The sequence below is a fragment of the Nannospalax galili genome, unplaced genomic scaffold (genome assembly GCF_000622305.1).
Source record: "Nannospalax galili isolate Female #2095 unplaced genomic scaffold, S.galili_v1.0 scaffold291, whole genome shotgun sequence".
Classification (NCBI taxonomy): domain Eukaryota; kingdom Metazoa; phylum Chordata; class Mammalia; order Rodentia; family Spalacidae; genus Nannospalax; species Nannospalax galili.
The window spans coordinates 2,875,771-2,899,083 of NW_008330588.1; the positions used below are offsets into that span (position 1 = coordinate 2,875,771).

A 23,313-nucleotide genomic window follows, 5' to 3' on the forward strand; every position below is an offset into this window, starting at 1 on the left:
TCCTGGAGAATCGGTTTCTGTGTCTGCCTTCCCTCCCCAGACCACATGGTTGGTAGAAGCAGGGTCAACCATGCTGGCAGCAGTCACCAAAGAACAGATTTTAATGGGGACTAGGAAGGAGAGCAATGGGAGCAGGGGCACAGTGGCACTGCCCATGTCTCTCCCTCCAGCCTAGCCTGCACCATCCCTGAGGCCATCTCTCCCACTCCACACTCTTCTATGAGGGCAGAATTCTATGGCTTCTAACCCAGCAGGCCTACAGTGGGAAAGGCTGTCCCAGAGCCCAGTGTAGACACGGCTGAGATGTAGCAGAGCTGGGGGCCCCGGGTGGGACGGTACAGGATGAAGCAGCAGAAGGAAGTCTTGCTTAAGCCAAAACAATTCCCAAAGTCCCCCAAGGAAGGGCTGTTTTTTGTCCCCTGGGTTGGAATATAACGGTTGGAAGGAGTTGTTCACCCCTAGTATGGGCCTAATACCATGGAGAGGGATACCATTCAGAAGAGGTGTTAACCTTCGAAGGGCAGGTGTGAGCTTCAGTGGCACTTTGGTTGTTACTTTTAGGGCCAGGGCAAGGGTAGGAATGGGGTTCCCTGCTTGTACCCAGAGTGATATTTGTGGGATGGACCAAAGTCCCCAAGGCGCCCAGTGCCATTCCCTGATAAAATTTATGCCTGAGCTGAGCACCTGGTTACCTGTCCACCACCCCTCTTCCCCTAGACACCAAGATCCCCTATTTAGCTTCTTGCAAAGTCTCCACAGCCACCTTCACTGCTTGGAACACAGCCCGGTCCATCTGAGAAAAAGAAAAAGGACACAGAATTTTCCATCATGTTCTAACCCTCACCCTGACCCCTTGACCCTCTCAAGGACACATTTATTCTGTACTGGTAGGCCGGTAGCCCACTCAGCTCAGAGATAGATCTGTCCTGCCCTACTGCAGCTGTACCTCAAGGGCCAGCGTCATACTCACCTGGGCATAAAGCATGCGGTGATCAGGGGGCAGGCTGGTTCCTTGGTGGCAGAGCTGAGCAGAGAGGGCAGAGGTCTCAGGGGACAGGAAGTGCTGGGTGACACTGATTGTGCTCACCAGGCCCTGTACCTGTGCCAGAGGGGATAAGGGCAACAGGATCAGCAGAGGCCCAAGTCATAACCTCTCCCTGACCCTCTCGTCACTGAAGTCTACTTCCTCTGATGGCCTCCATCCAACTTTCAGAGAACAGTGGCCCAGGATTCAGCACCAAGCATTCCACAGGGTGTGGCCAAAACCAGACTGAAGGGATGCTGGAGCTGAGCTGGCCAAGACTAGATCAGATTTCCAGAGAGAGTCCCACTTAGCCTTGAAGACTTTAAGACCCTCAGCTTCTCCATCTCCACGGCTTCCTGCCCTGCCTAGCTCTCTGGTTATAGGAAATGCAGTATGACCATGATCGTGAGATGGTGTTCTTGCGATTACTGATAGGCTGATCTACTAAGCTCTGCCCACTAGGGAAGCACCTGATGGGGTGCCCCGGCAGGCACCAGCACTGCCTCTCCAGGGGCCTGCAGCAAGGTCCAGCAGCTGACACCCCACTCCTCCCGCAGGCGCCTCCGCAATCCTGCATCCAGGTAGCAGCTGCCTGGGGCACCAGGCTCCAAGGTCCCAGCTCCAGCTGGGCACACCTTAAAGAAGAGAAAAGGAGACGACTGCCCATGGGAATACAGGCAGGGGTTCGAGAGGTAGGGGCAGGGTCTCCACAGAGGACCAGGGGAAGTAGAGAGCCAAAGCTGTCAAGTCTTGAAAGGCAGGCAGAGGAGGGGGTAGGGAGAGAGGAACTGGTGGAAAAGGATGTGTGGGTAGCTCAGGTTGGTAGAACAAATATTGGGCTGGAAGGACCTTAGAATAAAGGATTTGGGGTATTCAAGCTGGGGGTCTAAATCTCTGCTTTTCCTGGGGTATCTTTTGTAGCCTCTGTAATCCTGGCCTGATCCCTTGGTCCCTCTCTCAGTGGCATCTCTTCTCCAAAACCCAGGAAGATGTTCTGCACCATCCCCATTCATAACTCTCTATAGGAAGGGTTCTGAGACTTTGTAAATAGCCTGCATTGTATGCTAAATTGTGGATAAATTGCTATGTGTCCCTGGGTAGACAATCCAAGATCCTAGATCCACACAGAAGTTCTGACTCCCAGTGGGTGGACAGGCTTGCTTATCCAGGCTGAGACCTCTGCAGTAGGTATAGCTATGGGGGCTATTACCAGCCCAGACAGAGTCAGAGTTCCTTGGGCAGGCACGGACTCGTGGAGACCGGAGGAGGTGCCCAGGGAACACCTGCAGAAGTGAGCACCAGCATCATGCTCCAACTGGCCACCAGCTAAATCCACCCCCTTCAGCTAGAACCCCAGCCATTGTTCCTGGGTTGAGACGATGGGAAGGGGAGAGGGGAAGACTTGTGAACTGAATTCACTAGAGCAGTCCCAAGCAGAGAATCAAGTCCATCCTGGGCTATAGCAGTGTTTTCCAGGCCACCCAGTGAGAAAGTACCCCTCAGACCTCCCCATGAGTCATTGCACTGGGTCATATGGGACTGCCCACAGCCAACCGCACCCAAACCAGACGAGGCCATCTGCTGATGACGGCATGCTCCCCTCTGCATGTCACAGCATCTGGGTATGCATCTGTAGATGTGTGTGCTGTGCAGGGGGAGGGTGTGATACTTGGAGTCTTTTCTCCAGGACAGTTGGGGCTTTGCTGGACTTTGGAACCACCAGCCCACCCTAACCATTTATTTATTTTACTTATTATTATTTTTGGCTGGGGGGCATTCAAACAGGGGTCTCATGTAGCTCAGGCTGACCTCAAACTCTGAGGATGACCTTGAACTCCTGGTATTTCTGCTTCCACCTCTCAGGTATGAGGATTATAGGCATGCGGTGTCATGCCTTGCTCATTTATTTATTTTTGAGTCTTTTGAGAGTCGTTATGTAGCCCTGACTGGCCTCACGCTTATGATCCTTCTGCTTCAGCCTGCTGACTGCTGGGATTGCAGACATGCACAGCCATACCCTTCCTGTCATAACCTTAACTTTGGTCTCCCACCTCCCCCATCCTTCTGAAGCTTCTTGCCTTCCCACCCCCCTCACCTCCACTTCTAAGTATCCTATACTGTGCCCCCACCTGCCTCCATTAGCCCTCTTTGTGCTAGTGTGTCCCTAGAAGTCTCTTCTCCCAATATGAGCTATAGAAAAGGGGGCAGCTGTCTGCCAGTTCCTCAGCCCCAGAGCCCAGGAAGGGGAGGGTACCTGCTCCCAAGAGGAATGAGTGTAGGGGAGTGACCTAGTTGGAACGGACATGAGCTTAGATCCCATTGTTACCACTGAGCCTCAGTTTTTCCATCCATAAAATGGGAAAGTAACTGTCATTGCCTAAATTGGGATTCAAGAGAAGGTTGCCCATTAACTGAAATAATGTACCAAGGCCCTTAACACTTTGCCAGATTCTGCACAGCTATTGCCTCATCTCCCCCATGGATTCTGACTGCACTGGCACACCCTCTCTCTCTCCTTCTCTGAGCCTCACTATAGAATCAGGGTCCTAGTCTGCCTTCTCTGCACCTGTGAACCTGAATTAGTTTGGCTAGTTTACCTCCAGGACTAGGGTAAGCATCAAGTTTGCGGGGGAGGGGAGCACACTCTGAGATGGTCATGAACTTTTTGGCCTGGGCAGGGGCAAGGGGTGGACTCTGGGTTCCACCCCTCCTTACCATCTGGAGAAAACGACGAATGCGCTGGGCATCCTGGGCCCGGAACACGTGCCACACAGTGCTGGTCTGGCTACCTGGAGACCAGAGCCCTTCTCCATCCAGGCCTGAGAGAAAATCTGCAGGAGAAAGATTGTTCATGTGAGCCCAGGGTAGGCAGAGGTAGACACAGCCACTGACAGTCTGACTCTGGCGTCTCCAGCTGACTTACCTTTCTGTGCCCTGTGCCAGGCAGGCAGTTGTGCCTCTGCATGCACCAGGATACTGATCAGGTCAGTCACTTCTACACATAGGTTCTTGGTCCCTAGGTGTCCACGGTGTGGGCTCACACCTGCATGGAGGTAGAGCAAGGGCATTTGGGAACTGAATAAGAGAAATACTCCCAATCCCAAGACCTAGGCACAGATACCCACATGCCCTAAGATGCCAAGTATAGTAGGGGTAGGGAATGGACAGGAGTGGAAGGGCACTCACCATAGGCAGCCCAGAGCTGCGGCTCCAGGGGATGCAGGGTGAGGCCCAGAGGGAGGTAGGAAGCCAGGTTGAGTTTCCCGTGATGGGCACAGTACTCTGGGAGTGGAAGGCTGGAGGCCAGGTTCTCCACCCTGGGGGTGGGGAGCAGAGTCATGCAGAGCACATCAGGCCTCTGAGACCCCTCAGAGCTTCCTACTGTTGGGGCAACTCCCAGAGGGCAAAATCCACACAGCCAACCAGGAATCTCCATCACTCCCCACAAGACAATCCTTCCATCCCTTGCTTCAGTCAGACCTTGTTTTGAGCCCCTTTAGAGGGGCTGAGCACCAAGGGTGGGGGTGAGGAGGAGAGTGATGGTGGCCAGGAGGTAGGGCTAGCTTTTGGTACTGCACATACCTGCTGGCATCCTCATCTCCCAGGGCTCGGTGCAGCAGGAGAACAGAGCTCTCCTCTAACTTTGGACGTCCTAGAGGAAGAGACAGGTGTCACTGACCCAAGGTGGAGCCTCTCGGCCCAGAAGCTTCTTCCTGTCCAGTGGCAGCCACGCTGGAGTTCAGTTTCTACCCTGAGCCTACGTTCAGCGGCCCCAGGGCTACTTTGGGGTTCCCTTGCTACCCAGCCCCTCAGGGCCATGCTCCCAGCTACCTCCATCCAACATTAGGAATACTTACTCTCAGGGCGGGAGAATCCCTCCCAGAATGCTGTGCTGTCCAGGCTTGTGGGCTGGGAAGGCCGGAGGGCAGTCAGTGTCCGCACTTGGCCACCAAGTGTCCCAAGAGCTTCCATCCCCCACAGGCTACTTCTCAGTGTCTTCTGGATCCCTGACACTAACACGGGCTGCAGTGCAGAGGGAAGAACGACACAGAGAATAGTGAGGGGGTCCATGGCAGCCAGGCTAGGGCATACTGTAACAGCTCCAGAATAGCGTAGAGAACTTCCTCAGGGCCCCAGGACAGCTTGAACCTTGGGACAGGACTGCTGCAGAGCACCAGGAAGGGAGAGGCAGGCCAGCTTACCTGCCCCTGCCTCCAGTGTTCTTGAAAGAGGTGAAAGCCATGCCGTGGCCTGGGCTCCTGCAGCCACAGCAAAGCCCCAGGTGGAGACAGCCGGGGCCGTACTGGTGACAGAGGTAGGTTCAGACCCTTTCGTAGGCCTGGTCCAGCTCGAAGGCCAGGCCCCAGGGCTTTCTCTTGGATCTTCCGTTCTACTACCTGTGCAATGATGCTGTCGAGGATGTTGGTGATGCGGTCGTCCTAGAGGGAGGGAGGTATGGGGGGACAGGAAGGCTTAGGACCCACCCAGTCACATTGGGATGTCCACCCAGCCTCTGGTCCTCAGACTTCTGGCCCTCCCTCTGAGCCCCAGCTCACACTGGGCAGAGCTGGGGTGACAGGGGCAAAGGCCATATGAATCCGTTCATGCCCTAGGCAGAGTTTGACAGCAGTAGAGGCCAGCAGTTCACAGAGAGAGGGACAAGGTAGGGGTCCTCGGCCAGCACGGTCCTCTGCTGGGGTCTCAGTAGAGTCTGGGGTCTCTGTTAAAGAAGAAAATGGTGAGGGGGCTTTCCACTTGGCTTTAAGGGTACCCCTCTTCTCCTGATCAAGCTCTTTCCTCAGCAGCACCCCTGCTCTGGGTCTTCTCCCACTGCCTTCCTAAAAGCAGCTACATAGCCTTTAAGAGAAGGGGCTCAGAAGGGGAGTCTGGGACTGGGGGGATGGCTCAGCAGGTAAGAGCAAAGCACTTCTGTGCACACATGAGAATCTGAGTTCAAATCCCCAGCATCTATGTAAAAATCTAGGTGTGGTCATACCTGTAACCTCAGAACTTTGGGGGCAGGAAGTAGGGGAGAGACAGGAGCATCACTTGGGCTTTCTGAACCTACCTCCAGGTTTATGAGAGAATTTGTCTCAAGGGAGAATGATAGAAGCAGAGAGAGAGAGAGAACACATACACATATATATAGTAAGTGAATGAATGGATGAATAAATAAATGTAAGAGTCTGGTAAAGAAGGGATCAGGGGTCTTGAGAAGAAGGATGAAGACTATTGGTGTGTGGGGGTTATTGATTGCCAAAGTGATGCCAAGTATCTCCTGGAGAGTCCTACTGCCCACTGCCCTCCTGTTTCCTCAGTCCAAGATGCACATAGAACCACTTACCCTCTTTAATGTCCTTGGTCCTGTTGGCATCCCCATTGCAGGAAGGTTGTGGAGCTGGGGGAGTTTTCTCTGTTGGCTTCTTCTGTCAAATCCATCCACCACCACCCCCCCCAATCCAAGCAGAGATTTAACAAAGGGCAGACACAACTGAATTCAAAGTACAAGAATTAACAATGGGCTCTTCTAAGTCCTAAAGTTGTTTACAAGAGACTGAGATATTACAGTACATAGAGTAAGGAGAGAAAATAAAACCGCTTATGGACTTCTCCCTAGGGCATGGTCTAAATAGTGTATTAAAATAGATGCAAATAAGCACATAGACAAATGACTAGGAAAATGTCAAAATGTTAATGGCGGCATGAGAAACCATTGTTATTTTCTTACTTATACTTGTCTATGTTTTCCAAGTTGTCTACCATGGATATGTGACAGTGTCTGGTATATAACATGTCCTTGTCAGCCAGATGGAGTAGCCTATATCTGTACTGCCAACACACAGGAGGCTGGGGCAGGCAGAGGATTGTAAATTTCAGACCAACCAGGGCTTTATAGAAAGACCCTATCTCAAAAAACAAAGGCAAAAACAAAGCAAAACACAATACAATTCACCTTGTTTTTCAGTCCTGAGGATAGAACCCAAGGCATTAGGCATAATCTAACAGTGAGCTACAACTTAACGCTTTTTTTATATTTTTGAGACCGTCTTCCTGTGCTGATTAGGCTAGTCTCAAGCTCCTGATTCTCCTGCCTCTGCCTCCCAAGGCATGAGCCATCATGCCCAGCTCATAAAATACCCTTAATAGGGCCAGCAAGATGGCTCAGAGGGTAAGGGCACTTGCCAAGGCAGATGACCTGAGGCCGGTCCCTGGAACCCACTCCCACAAGTTGTGTCCTGACCTCTACTTGTGCTCTGTGGCATGCAATCCCCCCTGCAACACACACACACACACACACACACACACACACACACACACACAGTGCCCTCGAGCCCACACCCACACGTTGTGTCCTCACAGCTCTTTGTGCTCTGTGTCATGCAAACCCCCCCGCAACACACACACACACACACACACACACACACACACACACACACACGAAATAAATGTAAAAATTTTTAGATTTTTTTTAACTCTTAAGTGAATAACTTTTACCATAAAATCACAAAGTTCACACACACACAAAAATTACACAATGCATATGGAGCACCTGTCATGTGAGAGGTGCTAGGAACTCTGGGAGGGTGGACTGACATGGAACTGGAAAGATTCCATCCATGGCTGGAGTGGCAGCCGCGACTACAAGCACAGTAAGGTGGGGTGGCAGGTGCTGAGCTAGAAGACGTACAAAGTGGGGTAAAGAGGCAGGGAGAGAGGACTTGTAGTGGGGGTGGAGGGGAAAGGCACGTTCCAGAATTTTGCTCCTCAAAGGAAGGGGGAAATAAATCAATCAATCCCACTAGCTTCCATAACCCTCTTCATCCCCACCAACAGAGAAGGGCCAAACCCCTGTAAAGGTTAGTCGTTTACAGGCAAACTGCTCAATCTTGGGGCCCACCAACTAGTCTTTGTCACTTAGACCATCCCTGGTTCTTACCTGCTGACCCACATCTCCAGGGGCCCACACACGAGCATCAGCTTGGCAGAAGCAGTGTCCACGGATATCAAATTTGGCCCAGACCTGGTGCATTACAGTGCTCAGTTCTGCCAGCACTGGGGATGCAGAAGAGGGATGGAGATGGAGCAGCCTGGCCACACCAACCAGGAGGCCATGTCACCAGGGTCAGGGACAACCAGACAGGATGACTGTCTCCCTCAGGACCCACCCATTGCATGCCCCACCCCTCCACAATGGCTCACCCTGACTGGAGACAAACTGGGTCAACATCAGGGAACAGGCAGCATGCCCAGCCTCCTGGGCACACTCCTCCGTGGATTGCTCCTGAGAGCCTATAGGGTGGGAAGGGAGAAGCTGCAGGTCCAGAAAGCAAGGTAACCACAGGTGAAGGTCAAGGAAGAAGGCCAAGTACATGATATTTAAATCAGGAGTGCATCAATCCACAAAACATGTGCTTGCTGGGAAACCTGAATACATAAGGACATAGAATTCTTTGCTTTTGGAACACGGAGGTTTTCATATGTTGAAATGCTTTGCAAGATCCCAAAGTGGGAGCCTAGGAGATGGTACAGCAGGTAGAGGCACTTGCCACCAAGCCTGATAACCTGAGTTCTATTCTCAGGACTCACATGGTGGAGAGAGAAAACTGATTCTCAAAACACAAGTGTGCACATACACATACACACACACCACGCACACATGCACATAAATAATTTTTTTTTTTAGTATATGACGATCAGGATGGCCATATAGAAGAAAATGTCCCAGATCTAATTTTAGAACGCTTTTTGGCCATGTCTAGTGGGACACTGAAAAACTTCAAGACCTGTGGTGGTCAAGTTGAACCAAAGGAGTAAATGCTGAGAACCATGGCAAGGACGGAGCTGAGTAAGACCTGAGCCTAAAATCTTGGCCATTCACAACATTAACTTGCTTTGTGACTTTGGACAAGTCATTGAACCTCTCTGAGTTTTTCTTATCTGGAAAATGGAAACAATAACACACCATGTTATGTGGAAGCTAACCAAAGTGAGAGGGATAGAGTAGGTATTTGACTTCTGTGTGTGTGTGTGTGTGTGTGTGTGTATGTGTGCTGTGCATGTGGGTGCATGTGCATATGCATGTATCCACCTTAGTTTTGGGTAGGAATTGCTCACTGAACCTGGAACTCATCTATTCAGTAAGCTGACTGGCCAATGAGCTCCAAGGAATCTGACTGTCTCCAATTCTCAAGTGCTGGGGTTATAGACCCATGTTACCATGTCCAGCTTTTGCATGGGTACTAGGGATCTGAACTCAGGTCCTCATGCTTGCATAGCAGGCACTTTATTGACTGAACCCATTTCCCCAGTTCCCAGGTAAGAATAGGCAAGGACTTGGGCATAATCCTAACTGGGTGTGGAGGAAGGTCTACTCTAAGGGGCAATGGGCAGAAGTGGCCGAGGCTAAGCAGAGATGGTAAGGCAGGCAAGAAAGGGCCAGCTATCTTAGAGTAATCCTACCAGACTTCCCCCCACGCACACTTGGCCCTTGCCTCCTTCCCTACCTGCTTTCTCCCTGGTCCTCCCAGCTCCAGCCATGCGACCACAGGCTACACATAGCCGGTGACTGCAGCGGGGACATCTCCAGTGGGTGTTGAAGAGTCCGTGTTGGCAACGGCTGCAGCAGCGTGGAATTCCTGGGTTGTCTTCTGTCACAGATGGCCCCTGGCCTGCTGAGCACAGGAAAGAATAGGGTCAGAGGGCTCACAGCTATGGCCCCCTTTGGAGGACCTTAAACAGGAAGCAGTTGAGAGGAGCCACTGGGAGAAGGGAGTCCAGCCCCTTTGTCATGAGGACGTTACTCAACAGATTGCCTGGCAGTAGCCACCCTCTCCAGCAAGCCCTCCCAGGACTGCCGTGGCCTCAGCTCCCCAGCCTGCCCCACCCTCGACCTGCCCTAGGGATTTCCCCACTGGCCTTGTATTACTAATCCACACTACTTTCCAGCACATTTTTCCAGTCACCCCCTACAAGCCCTATTGCTACCAGAAATGGAAAAGGCATGGCAGCTACTGAGGTGGCCTTTCCTCCAGGGGACTTAGTAGATTAGAAGAGTAAATCTGAAGTGGTCACTCCTGCCCTTACCCAAATAAATGGATTTAATTTTATTATTTTCCTTAAAAATATTTTATTTATTATTTTATGTGTATGCGTGTATTGCCTGCATGTAGGTAAGTGCACCCGTGTCATGCAATCCCCGTGGAAGACAGAAGAGGCTGTCGGATCCCCTGGAACTGAAATTATGGACAGTTGTTAGCTGCCATGTGGGTGCTGGGATTTGAACCCAGGTCTTCTGCAAGAACAGTCAGTGTTCTTAACTGCTGAGCCATCTCTCCAGCCCCTATTTTATTTTTTTAAAGAACCAAGGTATGCCAGGCATGGTGGTTCATGCCTTTGATTCCAGCACTGGGGAGGCAGAGGCAGGTGGATCTCTGAGAGTTCAAGGCCAGCCTGGGTCTACATGGCAAGTTCCAGACCAGCTCGGGGGGCTACAGGTGACCCTGTCTCAAAAAGACCCCCCCCCGAAAAAAAAGAGCCAAGGTTCAAGCCAGGTGTGGTGGCACATGCCTTTAATCCCAGTACTCAGGGGGCAGAGGCGGAGGTGAGCGGATCTCTTGAGATGGAAGCCAGCCTGGTCTATGTACAGAGATCCAGGAGGGCTGGGGGCTACAGGGAAACAATGCTGTCTCAAAAAAAGAAAAAGAGCCAAGGTTTAGACTAAGCCATGGTTCATAGGTGGAAAAGGCCCACTGATCACACATTCAAGACACCTGATCATGCCCCAGGTGGGTACAGGGCACTCAGAGCTTCTCAGGACTAGGTCCAGCCCTCCCCAGTGCTCACACCCAACTCTTGGAGACAACCAACAGACACAATGATGACTTCAGGGCTCCTAGCTGAAAAGGCATGGAAAGAAGAGGATGACGTGGAGGGGAACTTCACAGTGGCCCCAAAAGATGAGTAAGTTCTCATCCACCAGGTAGGAAGGGAGGAGCAAGGCAATCCAGATGGAGGGAACAGCCAGTGCCAAGGCCCCAGGGGATGGACAAGCTTGGTGATCCGGGAAGGGAAGGATGGGTGGCATGTGTTCCGGGAATCCAGGTTGGGAGCCCACAGGAGCTAGTTTGTGACTGAAGAAACTAGGGGTTGCCTTCTCAGGGGCAAGATGAAGCCACGAGTGACCTCTATCCAGGAAATAGCAGGCAGTGTGGTTTACAAAGACCACTTTCAGTTGTGGAAAGAATTACAGAGGCATGGCCCAGAACTGAGGACCCTCAGCCCCAATCCCATCAACCTTTTAGGCCTACGAGCCTCACCACTACAGAAGCCTTCCCTGGCCTCAACCCCCTGGAGCTCTCCCACCTCCTAAGCTCTGTTTTCCCCACAAGTTCTATTTTTCTCCCAGGATTCTCTACCCAGACCAGAAACCTCAGGACTAGCTAAATCCAAGTTAGGAATAGACACAAAGGACAGAGCTCTTCTGGGTAGGTCTGGGAACCCCAAAGCATTAGTAAGGGTGGGTTGAGAGGGTCTTGTTGGGGCAGGCCCACAAGAGATGGTTCACCTTCTCGCTGTGCCCAGCCTAAGGCTTCCCGCTCCCTCCGCAGCAGGCGGCACAGTCGGTCCCCCAAACCACTCAGCAGGTGCTTGGCCAGGCCTTTGCTGAGTGGGGTTTCCAGGGCAGATCCTCCTCCCTCCTCAGAGCTGGTTGGGAAGTCCTCCTCCTGCAGCTGTTCCCCTTCCAGGGACAACCTAGAGACAGGGTAGAGGGGCTTAAGGAGGGAGACCCTGGTTTGGGGTGGAGGGATTGCTGGCTGGGGCAGTCAGGAGTAACTCTTACCTCCCTGATTGCTGGGAGTGACTGGCCAGCCCTCCCATCTTTCCAGCCACCCGGGTAGAGTTTTGGCACTGGGCAGTGCCTGCCAACAGAGCTGGGCAAGATGTGTCCTGATGCTTGGATTCCTGGAGCTTGACCTTGCCATTTCTGTGTCCTGAGGAGACAATACAGATGCTCAGGAGGTCTGGCTTCTGGGATAAAGCCAACCAAAGCCTCTGAGTTAGCACCCACCCTGTCCACACCCAGCCAGTTCAGCCCCTGACCCCTAGGCCTGTGAGGACTAATTCAGAACCCGAAAGAGAACTAGGCAGGTAGAAGTTTCACACACAAGGTTAAGCAGTGGCTGGAGACATCCCTGGCAGAAACGGAGGCTGAGAGAAAGGGTTGTTTAGCATGCTTGGTCCAAGGCTTGGGCAGTTTGGGCAATGGTCCTTGCACACACGCAGAATCCAGCCAGTATAGACTTTGGATAGGTCTGCTGAAGGCTTAGCGGTAGCACTGGCTATATGACAACATAAAATGATCTCAACATGGACGGATGGGCAGATGGAGAGCACCGGAAAGTGAGAAGGCCAGGGAGTTTCAACACAGGGCACAGGTGCTGTAACCCAAGAAGGAAGAGGAGCCAACAACTTCCCAGCCCAGACCAAGGCGTGCAGGGTGTGGACAAACTCATGCCAGGTGCAGGGGCTCTGGGGCCAGGTCATAGAGACAGTCCTTTGGGCCCAGCAATCCAAGAAGCTGAGAATGAGGTAATCCTGCACAACCCAGTCTGGTGTCATTAGTACTGGAACCCTCCATGAAGGACACAGTGGGGCACTAAAGTCCAGGATGTACCCAAAAAGCTGTCATGCTGGAGAGTCCAAACTGAATCTCCATGATTCAGCCAGCCAAGAGAGGCTGACAGTAGTCATTCATGAGAGGTAATACCCATACTGGGGTATGTGGCACAAATAATCATGGCAGTGAACACTTACGGAGTGTTTACTAAGTGCCATGAATTCTTCAATGCCTCTGATAAGCCATCTAATCCCTGTCACAGTCTTCATGAGGTAGGAACCATCTTTATTTCCACTTTATGGATTAAGAAACTAAGGCCTCAGGAGGTGAAATAACTCACTCAAGGTCAGTTACTAATCAGCAAAGCCAGGAAGCAGATTCTGTCTGCAGAACATGTGTTCTGAACCATGTCACCACACTGCCACCAACACACCAAGGACAAAGAGGTGGAAGCCATTAAATAAAAGGCCATGGCGGCTGACACTGAGGGGCAGAGAGATAGGGTGATCCAGGTAGGAAACCTGCCAACTGTTTGCCCTATCACAAAGGCCTACAGACCCCAGACCCTTGCAAAGCCCAAGCCCTACCGCCTCTTGTCAGCAGGACCCCTGAAGCCTGCCACCACTATCACCCCCTTACCTCTCTGCTCCGCGTGTTGCTCTGCCTCTGCCTTGCTTCCTGTTGTGTCTGGCACCTCCTGGCAAGTCCTGGTCCCCTGCCTCACAGTGCCTGGGAAGGGGTGAGGTGGGCGCTTGGGAGCTGGACCCCCTGCTGCTCCCTGGACTTCAGGACTGCCTGCCCTCTTGAGTGCCCAGATCCGGGCTGGGCTCTCTTCCTTTCCAGGACAGCTGCCTGGGCATCCAAACTGCTCTGAGTGGCGGGTGAGCCAGGTCTTCTTCAACTTGGTATGATGGCTTGGGGGACAGGCCCTGGAGCCAGCCTTGTTCCCTTCTTCACTGGATTCACCTGGCTTGCTGGTACCTCCCTCCAGGCTCTCCTGGCACTTCCCGCAAGGGCCAAGATCCTCCTCTCTGGTGGGTGGGTGGGATGAGCAACAGCCCTCCTGGGGAGTGAGAGGCCCAGGAGAGGGGCACCTTGGTGTGGCTGGTGATCCCAACTGGTACCCAAGGCTGCTACTACCTGGCACAGCCCAGATGTTGCCGAGAGTATGAACCAACCCTGGGGGACAAGAGGGCCAGGGGGTCCGAGGAACAGTATCTGGGTGCCCCAGGAAAAGTGGGCAAAGATTCTGCTGCCTGCCAGCTCCTGTCCCCGCATCCCTCTGGTGACGTGAAGAGCCTTCCACCTCACAGGCTCTCTGGAGATGCCCATCAGGAGCTAAGCCCAACAACCCTGGCTCTGATGCTGCCAAGGGCTCCTTTGCCAGCCGGAGAGTATTCGGATCCTTGTGGTAAAAGCCCTAAGAGAAGAGAAAGTGTTAATCTAATGCTGAATCTAGTGCTGCTGTCAGTTTCCAGCACTTAAAAGGGCAGGTGGAACTGACAGCCACAGTTGTCATAAATAAAATACAGTTATAGGGAGTCACTGGGGAGCACACAGACTGGCAGATAAGTGGCTCCCCTACTGCCCTGTCCCCCATATTCTCTCCCGGGATTTCTCAGGATTCCCCCATCATCCAGTAGTTGAAGGGTTAATGCCTGGTTTGGCCAAAGGGCATCAGGATCTACTGGATTATTTGCTCCCCTGACCCGTGCTGGGTTTTTGTTTGTTTTCATTTTTGAAAAAAACTACTTGCTTTACTAAGTAGTCTAGACTAGCATGGAACTCTCTCTGCCTCCCGAGTACTGGGATTATAAACATGCCTGTCTTTAATTTTTAAATATTTTAATATCTCATTCTGGGCATGCTGGTGTCCTATGGGGCAAAAGCCCAGATACAAGGCATGAAATTGCCTGCACATCCTACCCACTCTTTGCTCCAGGATAAGGCCGCACATTCCATGGGGAGAGTTTCCAAGGCCTGATCCTGGGTGGACAGTGGGTGAGTCAGTGGCTACAGAAGCCCAAGGGCAGGGGAGGGGAGGGCCAGGGAGATGGAGCTACTCAGAAGGCTCTTGTTTGTGTTGACTTCAGGGCTAGGGACAGCTCTGAGCTACAGGGCTCCTCTATCTTAATTTTTCAACAGAATGTGGGCAGAGTAGTGCTGTCTTAGAAGCATTCCTTGAGGAGCACTATGCTACTCTGTGTGACCTGAACCCCATATACCCTCTCTACTCCATCACTCACCTTGCTGCCTAAGCTGAAGGCAGGGGGCACTTTTGGCTGACCCCCGGAGTATACCCAGGGGCGTGGGGCCAAAGGCCAGTCACATGGATGCTCTGGGGGCAGGCTGGACACCAGGTAGGGTGGCAAGCAGGTAGGAACCCAGAAAGGAGCTCGCTCTAGAATCTTGGTCTCCAACAGGAAAGGGCAGTGCAAGGGCCGGAATGCCACAGGGTCACTTTTGGGATGGCCACCACTATGCTCAGGAATCAGGGGGCCATAGCGAGGTGGGCACGCTGGCCCGCAGAAGGCCAGTGGATGGGCCAGCATTGCCTCCTTCCAGCGCAGTCCTTCCTTGCTACCCAGCCAGCTGGTCTTCTCCCCATTCTGTGGGCCCTCACTCTCCACCAGTGAGAAAGTGTCTTTGGGGCCCTGGGGGAAACCAGGGGGAAGCCAAGAGTCTGGGGTACTCAGGAGACCCCTCCAGAAGGGCGCAGGTTCTCCCAGGCACAGTGTCCCATGGTGCAAGCCATCCTGCAGTGGGGTACCCGGCTCCTGTCCTATGATGCCGTTCTCAGAGGCTGTCTTCTCCCAAGCTGGGATGTCCTTCAGGAAGCTGGGCACATTCTCCATCACTCTCCTGCCCTCATGGGGCTCTCCCAGGGAGGACCCTGGAGCATAAGGACCAAAGTATGAACTCTTAGGGCACATATCCCAAGCACCTTACCATGGATACTGCCCTGGTAGCCCCAAAGTGGCTCAAACCAGTATAGCAAGTACCAGGACACACACAGCAGGGCATCATGCAGCCTTCCACATGTGGCCAAAAGGATCCTGCCTGAGTAGGATGCTCCATCATGAGCGGTCACCCCTTTCCCAAGTTCTGGCCCTCTCTGAGTTTGGAGGTCCAAATTCTAGGGTGGCATGTTCTGCCCTCATGGAGCTAAGAATCTGGTTACAAGCCATTGGAAAGGACGGGGAGCAAGAGTGCAAAAGATTAGCTCAGTGGTGAGCACTCAACTGAGAGGGGAGGGAGGCTGGATCCTGGCCCTGACACTGCAGCTGCCTGCTCGGTATGGCTCCTATGGGCCTCAGTGTACCCTTGTGTAAAAACAGGGCTTTCCATGCAGAGAGCTCTTTCCAAACTGCAGTCTGCAGTTTGAGGGGAGGGGTGCAGCTTCCCCACCTGCATCTCCAGCCTCAGCCAGGCTTGCAAGACCTGGATGTTCAGGCTTGGCAGGCTGGAGTCACTGAGGAGGGCAGCTAGCCAGAGCTGCTGGCTGATGTCTCTCCCTACACCTGGGCTGCCCCACTCTGCTTCTTCCCAGGCTCTGGTTTCTTGGCATCTCCAGCAGAGTACCAAGACAACTGCTGGGGGCTAGGCTCTTGGCCCCCAGAGGGAGGAGCGAGCCATCATGTGAGAGAGGAGTAAGAGGCTTCAGGCTGGGGTAGGTCTAGCTGCCCAAGCCCAGTGGCAATGCCAGGGCGCAGCTGCTAACTGCGTCCTTGAGGGGGGAGGGAAGAAGGCGGGGAAAGCAGGCTGGGCCCCAGAGAGACGCAAGCGCAAGCGAGGGAAAATTGAACTGCATGCGAGGGATCAGGATGACAGGTGGCACGAGATCCGCCACGCTCTCCTGGAGCGGTCCCCTTGGCCAGCCCCAATGAAGCCCCAAGAGGGGGGTACCGTAGCCTTGTTGGGGGGCGCCCAGATTTTCTGGAGCCGCATTTCGCACGCGGTCCAACCTCCTTAGCTGGGCATCCTAATTTTTCGATGTTAAGACGTGTGGCCCAGAGTGGCACCGGCACCTCACCCCAGGTCTGCACGGCGGAATCGGCTCAGAAATCCCTCATTACAAGTATCCCCAGAAGGTGCCCCCTCTCGGCGCTTACCTGGGCTTCACGGGCCGGGCGCGGTGCGGGCGGCGGCGGTCCTGCTGGCCGGCGCCGGGCACTCGCTACCCATGGGCCGGCTTCGGGGCCTCCCGGCCGGCGAGCGAAGACGGGTTCTCCCGCTCTCAGCTCAGCGCGCTCGCGCTTTCCTTTCCCCCGGGCGTCGGGGGCGCTCTAGGGCCGCAGGTTGGAGGGGTCGGACTCCGGGATTTGCAGGATGCGGCACACGGCGCGGATGGGCCGCACCAGCTTCTGGGCCGAGGCTGTGGGTTGCGCCATGGGACGCCGAGACTCCGTGCTGCGCTTTGGGGAGGGCCGGGCCGGGGCTAGGGAGCGGGTGTCCCCGGAGAGAGAGAGGGAGCCGGGCCGGGGGGATCGCGCGCCCCGGGTCGGAGATGGCTGAATGGGGGGAAAGGCCAAGGGGCCGGGGAAGGGGGTCGTGCGTGGAAGTGGGGGGCCGATCCCGTGAGCCAGGAGAGAGGCACCAGCGAGGGCGCAGCACCGCGCAGCGCGGCTAATGGAGGCAGAGCGCAGCGGAGAGCGCAGCAGGACCTCTGATCGCCATCGCCAGACGCGCAACTGAGAGTGGGGAAGCTGCTCCGCCGGTTTCCTCCTCCAGCACCCTGCGGGAAACAGGAGCCCGTGATTCGGCGGCCCCGCCTGGGCCTGCCCCCTCCTGAGCCCCGGGGGCTTCCGCCAACGCCCCGGCGATGCCACCGGCTGCGCACAGGGAGAATGAGCCCTTTGTTCCCCCCTCCCCCCCGCGGCACCCGGGCGCCTGCCGAGAGAGGCTCCCCCGGGGCAGCGTGCCAGCTTCCCAGCCGCCCCACCCTCCCGTGGGCCCGGCCCGGAGCCTGGCAGGCGGGCAGCACCCCCACTATAGGTGCCAAGCCCGGGAACTGGAGCAAAGGGCGGGAGGGGCCGGACCAGGCCACGGTGAGGCGGGGTGCCCCCCGGGGTGCTAGGGTGGGGCGGCTGGGAGGGGTCAGTGCCAGAGCTGGCAGGGGCAGTCGGGTTCTCACGGGTCAGTGATGGGTGCTGCGACCCACGCCAGCAGGCCCGTGCCTGCTGGACCACTCTCTCCCGGTCCTTTCCAGCTTTGGCACAGGGCACACCCCACCGACCAGTGTCTGCCCTGCCTCATTCCTTATCCTCACCTGGCCAAACTACTTTTGATGGTCTCTAATCTAAGCCCCCTCCCGGTTCCCCTCCCAGAACCCAATGTTAAGAAGTGGAATCTGAGAGGGCCTGTGATCTAGTCTGCTCCCTGGTTTCACTAAGTGTCCAGAGAGGTGATGGGACCAGAGGAGCTCCACCAAACTGCAGCTGAGGTTTTCTGCGGGGCTGCCCCATCCCCAATGTTCCTGGTGCTCCCAGGCCCAGCCTGGAGAGGAGCCCATGGGAGTGGCTCCAGGGAGGGAGCATCGAGTAGGAGAGGAAATGGGCAAACAGGGCACCCTCCACCCGAGGAAGCATCCTGGCTCCTCTGCGGGGGTGGTTCCAGAGCACAGACACAAACAGACAGATTCAAACACACACAGACAGATTCAGACACACACAGAAACCCACACGCCCAAAGGGCGCTTCCCTTCCCCAAAGGCACCCACCTCCTGCCCCTCTACTCTCTTGCCTCCCTGTGCTTGGCCTGAAACAGAAGCAACCCCCATCCCCAACTCCCCTATCCCATGGAAGGGGTGGGTTCTGGTAGTTACAGCTTGGTCCCAAGTCACACTACCTCTGGAGAGGGGCAGCATGGAGATGCCCACAACGATGGAAGTTCCTCCCAAAGGATGAGGGTGGAAGCAGGGAATCTTTCACCAACTTCAGAGAACTGAAGGTCCTGGGAAGAGGAGGTCCTCAAGAGTGGACACCATTCAGACTTGGGCCATGTTGGCATAAATCCTTCTAGCCTCTTACCTTTAGAGGCCTGGTCTGTGACAGGTCAGGCTGGTAGGGGTTGTTTACATGGCTGAGTTTTTCATACCCTCTTCTTTATATCCACTCCCCTGAGACGGCCTGTTCTGAGTGTACCAGGGGAGATGATTGAGGAGGGTCTAACAGGGACTGGTGTCCCAAGGATCCAACCTGGCCTCTAGCTCCCAGCCTGGCTCCAGTGCAAAGTGACAGGCCGGGGTGTGCCTGCCTTCTTGGTTCTGAGTCCTCCGGCTTGCCTTAGCAACTGAGATTTGTGGGAGAGTCAAGACTAGGGGAGAGTCTGGTGGTTTGAGTCCTGGAAGATGCTAAAGTGGGAGCTTGGGCTGTTCAGAGTCCTGAGGACTTGTCACTGTCTTCCTCTAAGGTGATAGGGATTGTCCCAGGGGAGCTGAACAGATACCCCCCCCCCATCCTACCTCAAGTTGCCATATCTGCCTGTCAGATCTTAGTACCTGGTCCCAACCAGGGCTCTCAAGACAATCTTCTGGAAAGCCCACAGGCTAATGGGGTGAAAGTGGGGGAAAGCACCCCTTTTCCATCCCCACTCTGTCCCCCATCATTGCCTCAGAGTCTATGCCACAGGCCAGAGTCCTTGTAGCTGACTGTGTTATGCCTGAGGATGGAGCAGAGCTGAGGACACACAAAAGACAGAGACACGGGGGGAAAGCCACCCAGAGCGTGTACACAATGCCAGACCATGGATCGTGGCAAGCTGACCAGCACCCCCAGACTCACGTGGGCCCAGCCCCAGCTCACAACCGACCCTCATGCACTGACACGCACACGCTAACACACACACATACACACACACACACACACACACAGACCCACAAGCACAGCCTCACTCAAAGCCGGCTGCCCTCTCTCCACCCAGAGCCCCTTACCTGGGCAAGCACAGTGCCCCTCAGGCAGAGTAGCCCCCTGCCCAGGGGTGGGCAGCAGGCGGGGCGGGGGAAGGAGCCCGGAGAGTCAGGCCAAGCTGCCACTAATCCGGGCGGGGAGAGGGGGGGCACCCACGTCAGAGCGGGGACTGCCGGGTGGAGGGCATCTGAGGACATCCCCTCCCACACACGCGGCCGTCTGGGCACCTAGCCCTGCTTCCCCAGCCCCTCCATCCTTCAGACAGCTGAGGCTGGCCTCCCCCCACCCCACCCCCACCCCTGTGGCCATGCTTGGGGTGGGGGACACGGAGGAGGGGGAATATCGGGAGAATTCTCCCAGGACCTGGGGGGAGGGGACAGGGAAGGGAAGTGTGGAGATGCTGCTGGAGCCAGGAGGAAGCTTGGTGGCAGATGCTACCCTCCCCTCTCGCCCACCCACCCACATCCTTGACCTAATTCCTCTTCTGGAGACCTCCTTCCCCCTAGGCCTCCCCCACCACTGTCATCTAACCTCTATTGTTTTCCAGGCTAAACTTGGAACCTGTATACCAGCTCTGCCCCCAAGGGTCTCCTAGCAGCATGCACCAGCCTCCTGCCATGTCCCCTCAGCAGCTAGTGGGCTTCCACCCCTGATGCTGAGTGGGGAATGGGGGCAAGAGCCTGAAAAATTGCCCCTTGAGCCCCATCCAGTGGGGGGACAGTACCTGCCAGGACCCCCCACTCAGCCTGGCCCAGGGCTGTGTGGGATCTAGAAGCTTAGCCTGCTACTGAGAGTGGAAGCTAAAAATACAGCCATGGGTTCCTGTGTGTTGTGACATGGAAGCCAGAGAGAGGGAAGGAGACCAGGACAGTGAGGGGCCATAAGTCAGAGAGAATAATGGAGCCAGAGGCAGGGAGGCAGAGGAGCCACCTGAAGGGATACAGGATGGTAGGAAGTAGGGTGGAGGGAGGAAAGGAAGGTTAAGAAGGAAGCCCTGGCTTCCTTGGTTACAGTCCAGGAAGGGGTTGGTCTGAGAACTGGGGATGGGCCCAAGACCCACAGAGGGTATGTAGTTCTAAGGGTAGCCTTGATGGTATCAGGTTCTTTCCAACTTTGCTCTTGCCTAGGGAGGCACACTAGCATCATGCAGAAGGTTGGTGGCCCTTGGAAGGGAGAAACACAGCTTGGTCCTCCTTCAGAGGGCAGGTCAGAGGATCAAGGGTGTGGCTGGGGATCCTATCCAGAGGTGGACAGTGCTGGGCAGAGGGTGTTTCTCAGAGAGGCAGAGCTGCTCTGAGGGAAGCCTATGATACTCAGTGCCCCAAGTCTCAGGAGCACACATATGCTTGTCCAGAAACGCCCTAGAATATGGACTTCGCATTCCTTTCCCTCTGGCCCCAGAATGTGTTGGAAGCAATTCTTCAACCAGCCATTCACCAAGCCATGTCACAGAGACACTGGCAGTTTCAAAGCTGTGTGGTGAGCCTGAGGTGACAGAGAGCACAGACACTGAAAGCCCAAGTCTGTCCCTACCCTGGAGAGGTTTATAGTCATTTGATGCATTTGTTGGTTTAGCAGCAAATCCTCCTTCAGGCCTCTTAGGTGTCAGGCCTTAGGCTGAGGCTGGGAATGACTCTTGGAGATAGGGACATGCTAATAAATGATTATATGTAATACTGAGCTGGTGAGTTGGGGAGACTTCACAGAGGAGGAGGTGATGTTTGTGCTCAGAAGTCAGACAATAAGCAGGATTTTACCACCAAATCACACAGCTATCAAGATCCTTCAGTTTGGTTCAATCACTTGTTCTGAGCTGTGATACAACAGTAAGTTAAGTCTGTTTATGAAGTCACAACACAGCAGGGACAAAAATATGATGTGCTCAAGGTAAGATCAGAAATCCCTTTGTGAACAGAGATGGCAAGAAGTCCGGATAAGGCAAGCCTGCAGAGGGCTCCCAGAAGATGTCTGTGTGGGATTGGAAGATGAAGAGGACCAAGAGTTGGGGTAGGGGAGCAGAGAGAGGAAAGAGCATTCACAGGCTGTGGCTGTGCAGAGTCTGGGGGCTCTGAGCATACTAGTTCTGCAAAGGGGACCAAGTGACCTTGCCCACCTCTCAGGTGGTACCGGTGTGGAGGAGTTGTTTCACTTGTAAAGTAGGTACAGCCTTAATAGCCCATTTGGGAGGATTCATGGAAACTATCTCTGTGAAATGCCCGGCCACAAGGTCAGGCAGGCAACAAATGTTCCATCCACATCAGGCTCCTTCCCCAGCCTCCCAGGCAAGGAACAACTCATTTACTGAATAGTGATTAAGTGCATCAACTCTGGAGCCAGACTGCCTGGTCCAAAGCCCAATCCTGCCACTTACTAGCTTTGTGACCTTGGGCAAATCATTTGCTCTTTATGCTGTTTGGGAAATGGGGATTATAATAATAATACCTACTTCCTTGGTCTTTGCATCCCTACAGTATCTAGCAACACATCTTTTGAGTGACTTAATGAGGTGGTAAGACAGCATCACAATGCAAAGGAATGCCATACAGGAAGCCATTGAGGCCCATTCTGTGAGGAGCTAAATCAGCTGCACAGATTAAATGTCGTCCCTCCAATAAAATCCAGATAATCCCCACACCAAGAGTTAATCCTCACTCCAATTTAGCTGCCCATATCCTTCCTCCAACCAGTGCGCTCGAATCTCCCTCTTTAATTACTCCAAAGTGGGAACGGCAGATGCAGTGGGAGACGGGAGCTGCCCTGGGTTTAGTGTGATACCAACATCATGGACAGATGACCCAGGGACCAAAGGAGATGAATTGGAGCCAGCCCAGGCCACAAGCCTGGGTCTCAGCAGCAGAATAGGCCCTGTGGATGGGGCAGGCCACAGATTAGCAACAAGCAGCGGAGAAGGGCCATCATTGGCCCTGCTGGGAGTTCTGCATCATTCCAGTGGCCAACTGCCCCACCAGCAGCCAGGCCCCAGCAGGGCGAGGCTCTGGCTAGTCTCCGAGTCCCGCCCACCTTGACCTGGAAGGTGGGGGCAGTCTGGCTCCTGGCAGCTGCTGCCCTCTCGTGGCTACTCCTTAGAATGCAAGCTCACCCTGATGGTACCTAAAAGTTTACAGAGCTGTGTCCCTCAGCTGCCTGGGGACCACGCTCCAAGAAGATATAACCCCGCCTTCTCAGGCTTACCGGGGGCACAGCTTTCACACCCCTTCCATGCCTTTGCCCCTTCCTGTAAGGGCCAGTACTGGTTTCAGACTGAGTCTTCCAGACCGGCCTGACTTGTCCATGACTGCAGAGCTCCCCAGGGGCTCAACCATGAGAACACTTGCTGCCCAGATACAATTTGTCAGTGGCCATTTCTTTCTAAGCACAGGGATCCTCTCTGGCAGTGTGCCTGCCCTTTCACCAGAGCCTCAGCTAGGCCAACCTGCTGTGGGCTATTCAGTTACAATGTGAGTTGTGAGGAGGAGACAAATCAGGGAAAGCCAAACACCTTTAGGTATTTATTTATCAAAACATTCACAAGCCTGACCTCATTCACCAACACAAAACACACAACCAGGACACACACACCAGGCCTTGGAAAGGCTGTCAAGTACTTTGAAGGACAGGAAGGAATGAGCACATTGGGTGGACTTTTGGTTTCATCTGCAGGGACTCATGGGGCTGTGGTCCCACACCTGGGAAGGTGGAGGGCTGAGGAAGGCAATAAATAGGCCCCTGGGCCTGACCTGCTTTGGTATATTGTGGGTACATCC

General features: G+C 54.3%; 1 protein-coding gene across 4 annotated transcripts; it reads right to left on the reverse strand.

The window, feature by feature from the left end:
* Nucleotides 1-423: 423 nt before the first annotated feature.
* On the reverse strand, nt 424-19,696 carry Hr (HR lysine demethylase and nuclear receptor corepressor). 4 transcript variants are annotated; one of them, XM_008850321.3, is made up of 20 exons: nt 19,573-19,696; nt 16,754-17,376; nt 14,888-15,534; nt 13,281-14,061; nt 11,865-12,015; nt 11,589-11,776; nt 9,529-9,693; nt 8,225-8,314; nt 7,962-8,077; nt 6,369-6,450; nt 5,581-5,744; nt 5,227-5,463; nt 4,882-5,047; nt 4,607-4,676; nt 4,211-4,341; nt 3,948-4,067; nt 3,740-3,855; nt 1,495-1,659; nt 971-1,099; nt 424-793 (listed from the first exon to the last, which is right to left on the reverse strand). In XM_008850321.3, the coding sequence occupies exons 3-20, from the start codon at nt 15,494-15,496 to the stop codon at nt 731-733; spliced, it is 3,543 nt and encodes a 1,180-aa protein (XP_008848543.1). In that variant the 5' UTR covers nt 15,497-15,534; nt 16,754-17,376; nt 19,573-19,696; the 3' UTR covers nt 424-730. The 4 variants fall into 4 exon arrangements, with proteins under 4 accessions (XP_008848543.1, XP_029410580.1, XP_029410583.1 ...); XM_029554720.1 differs by having other exon boundaries at nt 9,529-9,696; XM_029554723.1 differs by lacking the exon at nt 19,573-19,696 and adding an exon at nt 18,489-18,510 and having other exon boundaries at nt 9,529-9,696.
* Between the last annotated feature and the right edge of the window lie 3,617 nt (nt 19,697-23,313).

Bases quoted from the DNA above. Each gene is read 5' to 3' on its own strand.
- Hr (XM_029554720.1), bottom strand. From the start codon at position 15,496: ATGGAGAATGTGCCCAGCTTCCTGAAGGACATCCCAGCTTGGGAGAAG. The intron at 8,315-9,528 runs GTAGGGAAGGAG...CCCACCCTATAG, and splicing joins GAGGACCAGGGAGAAAGCAG to GCTCTCAGGAGCAATCCACG. The intron at 4,068-4,210 runs GTGAGTGCCCTT...ACCTCCATGCAG, and splicing joins GCAGCTCTGGGCTGCCTATG to GTGTGAGCCCACACCGTGGA.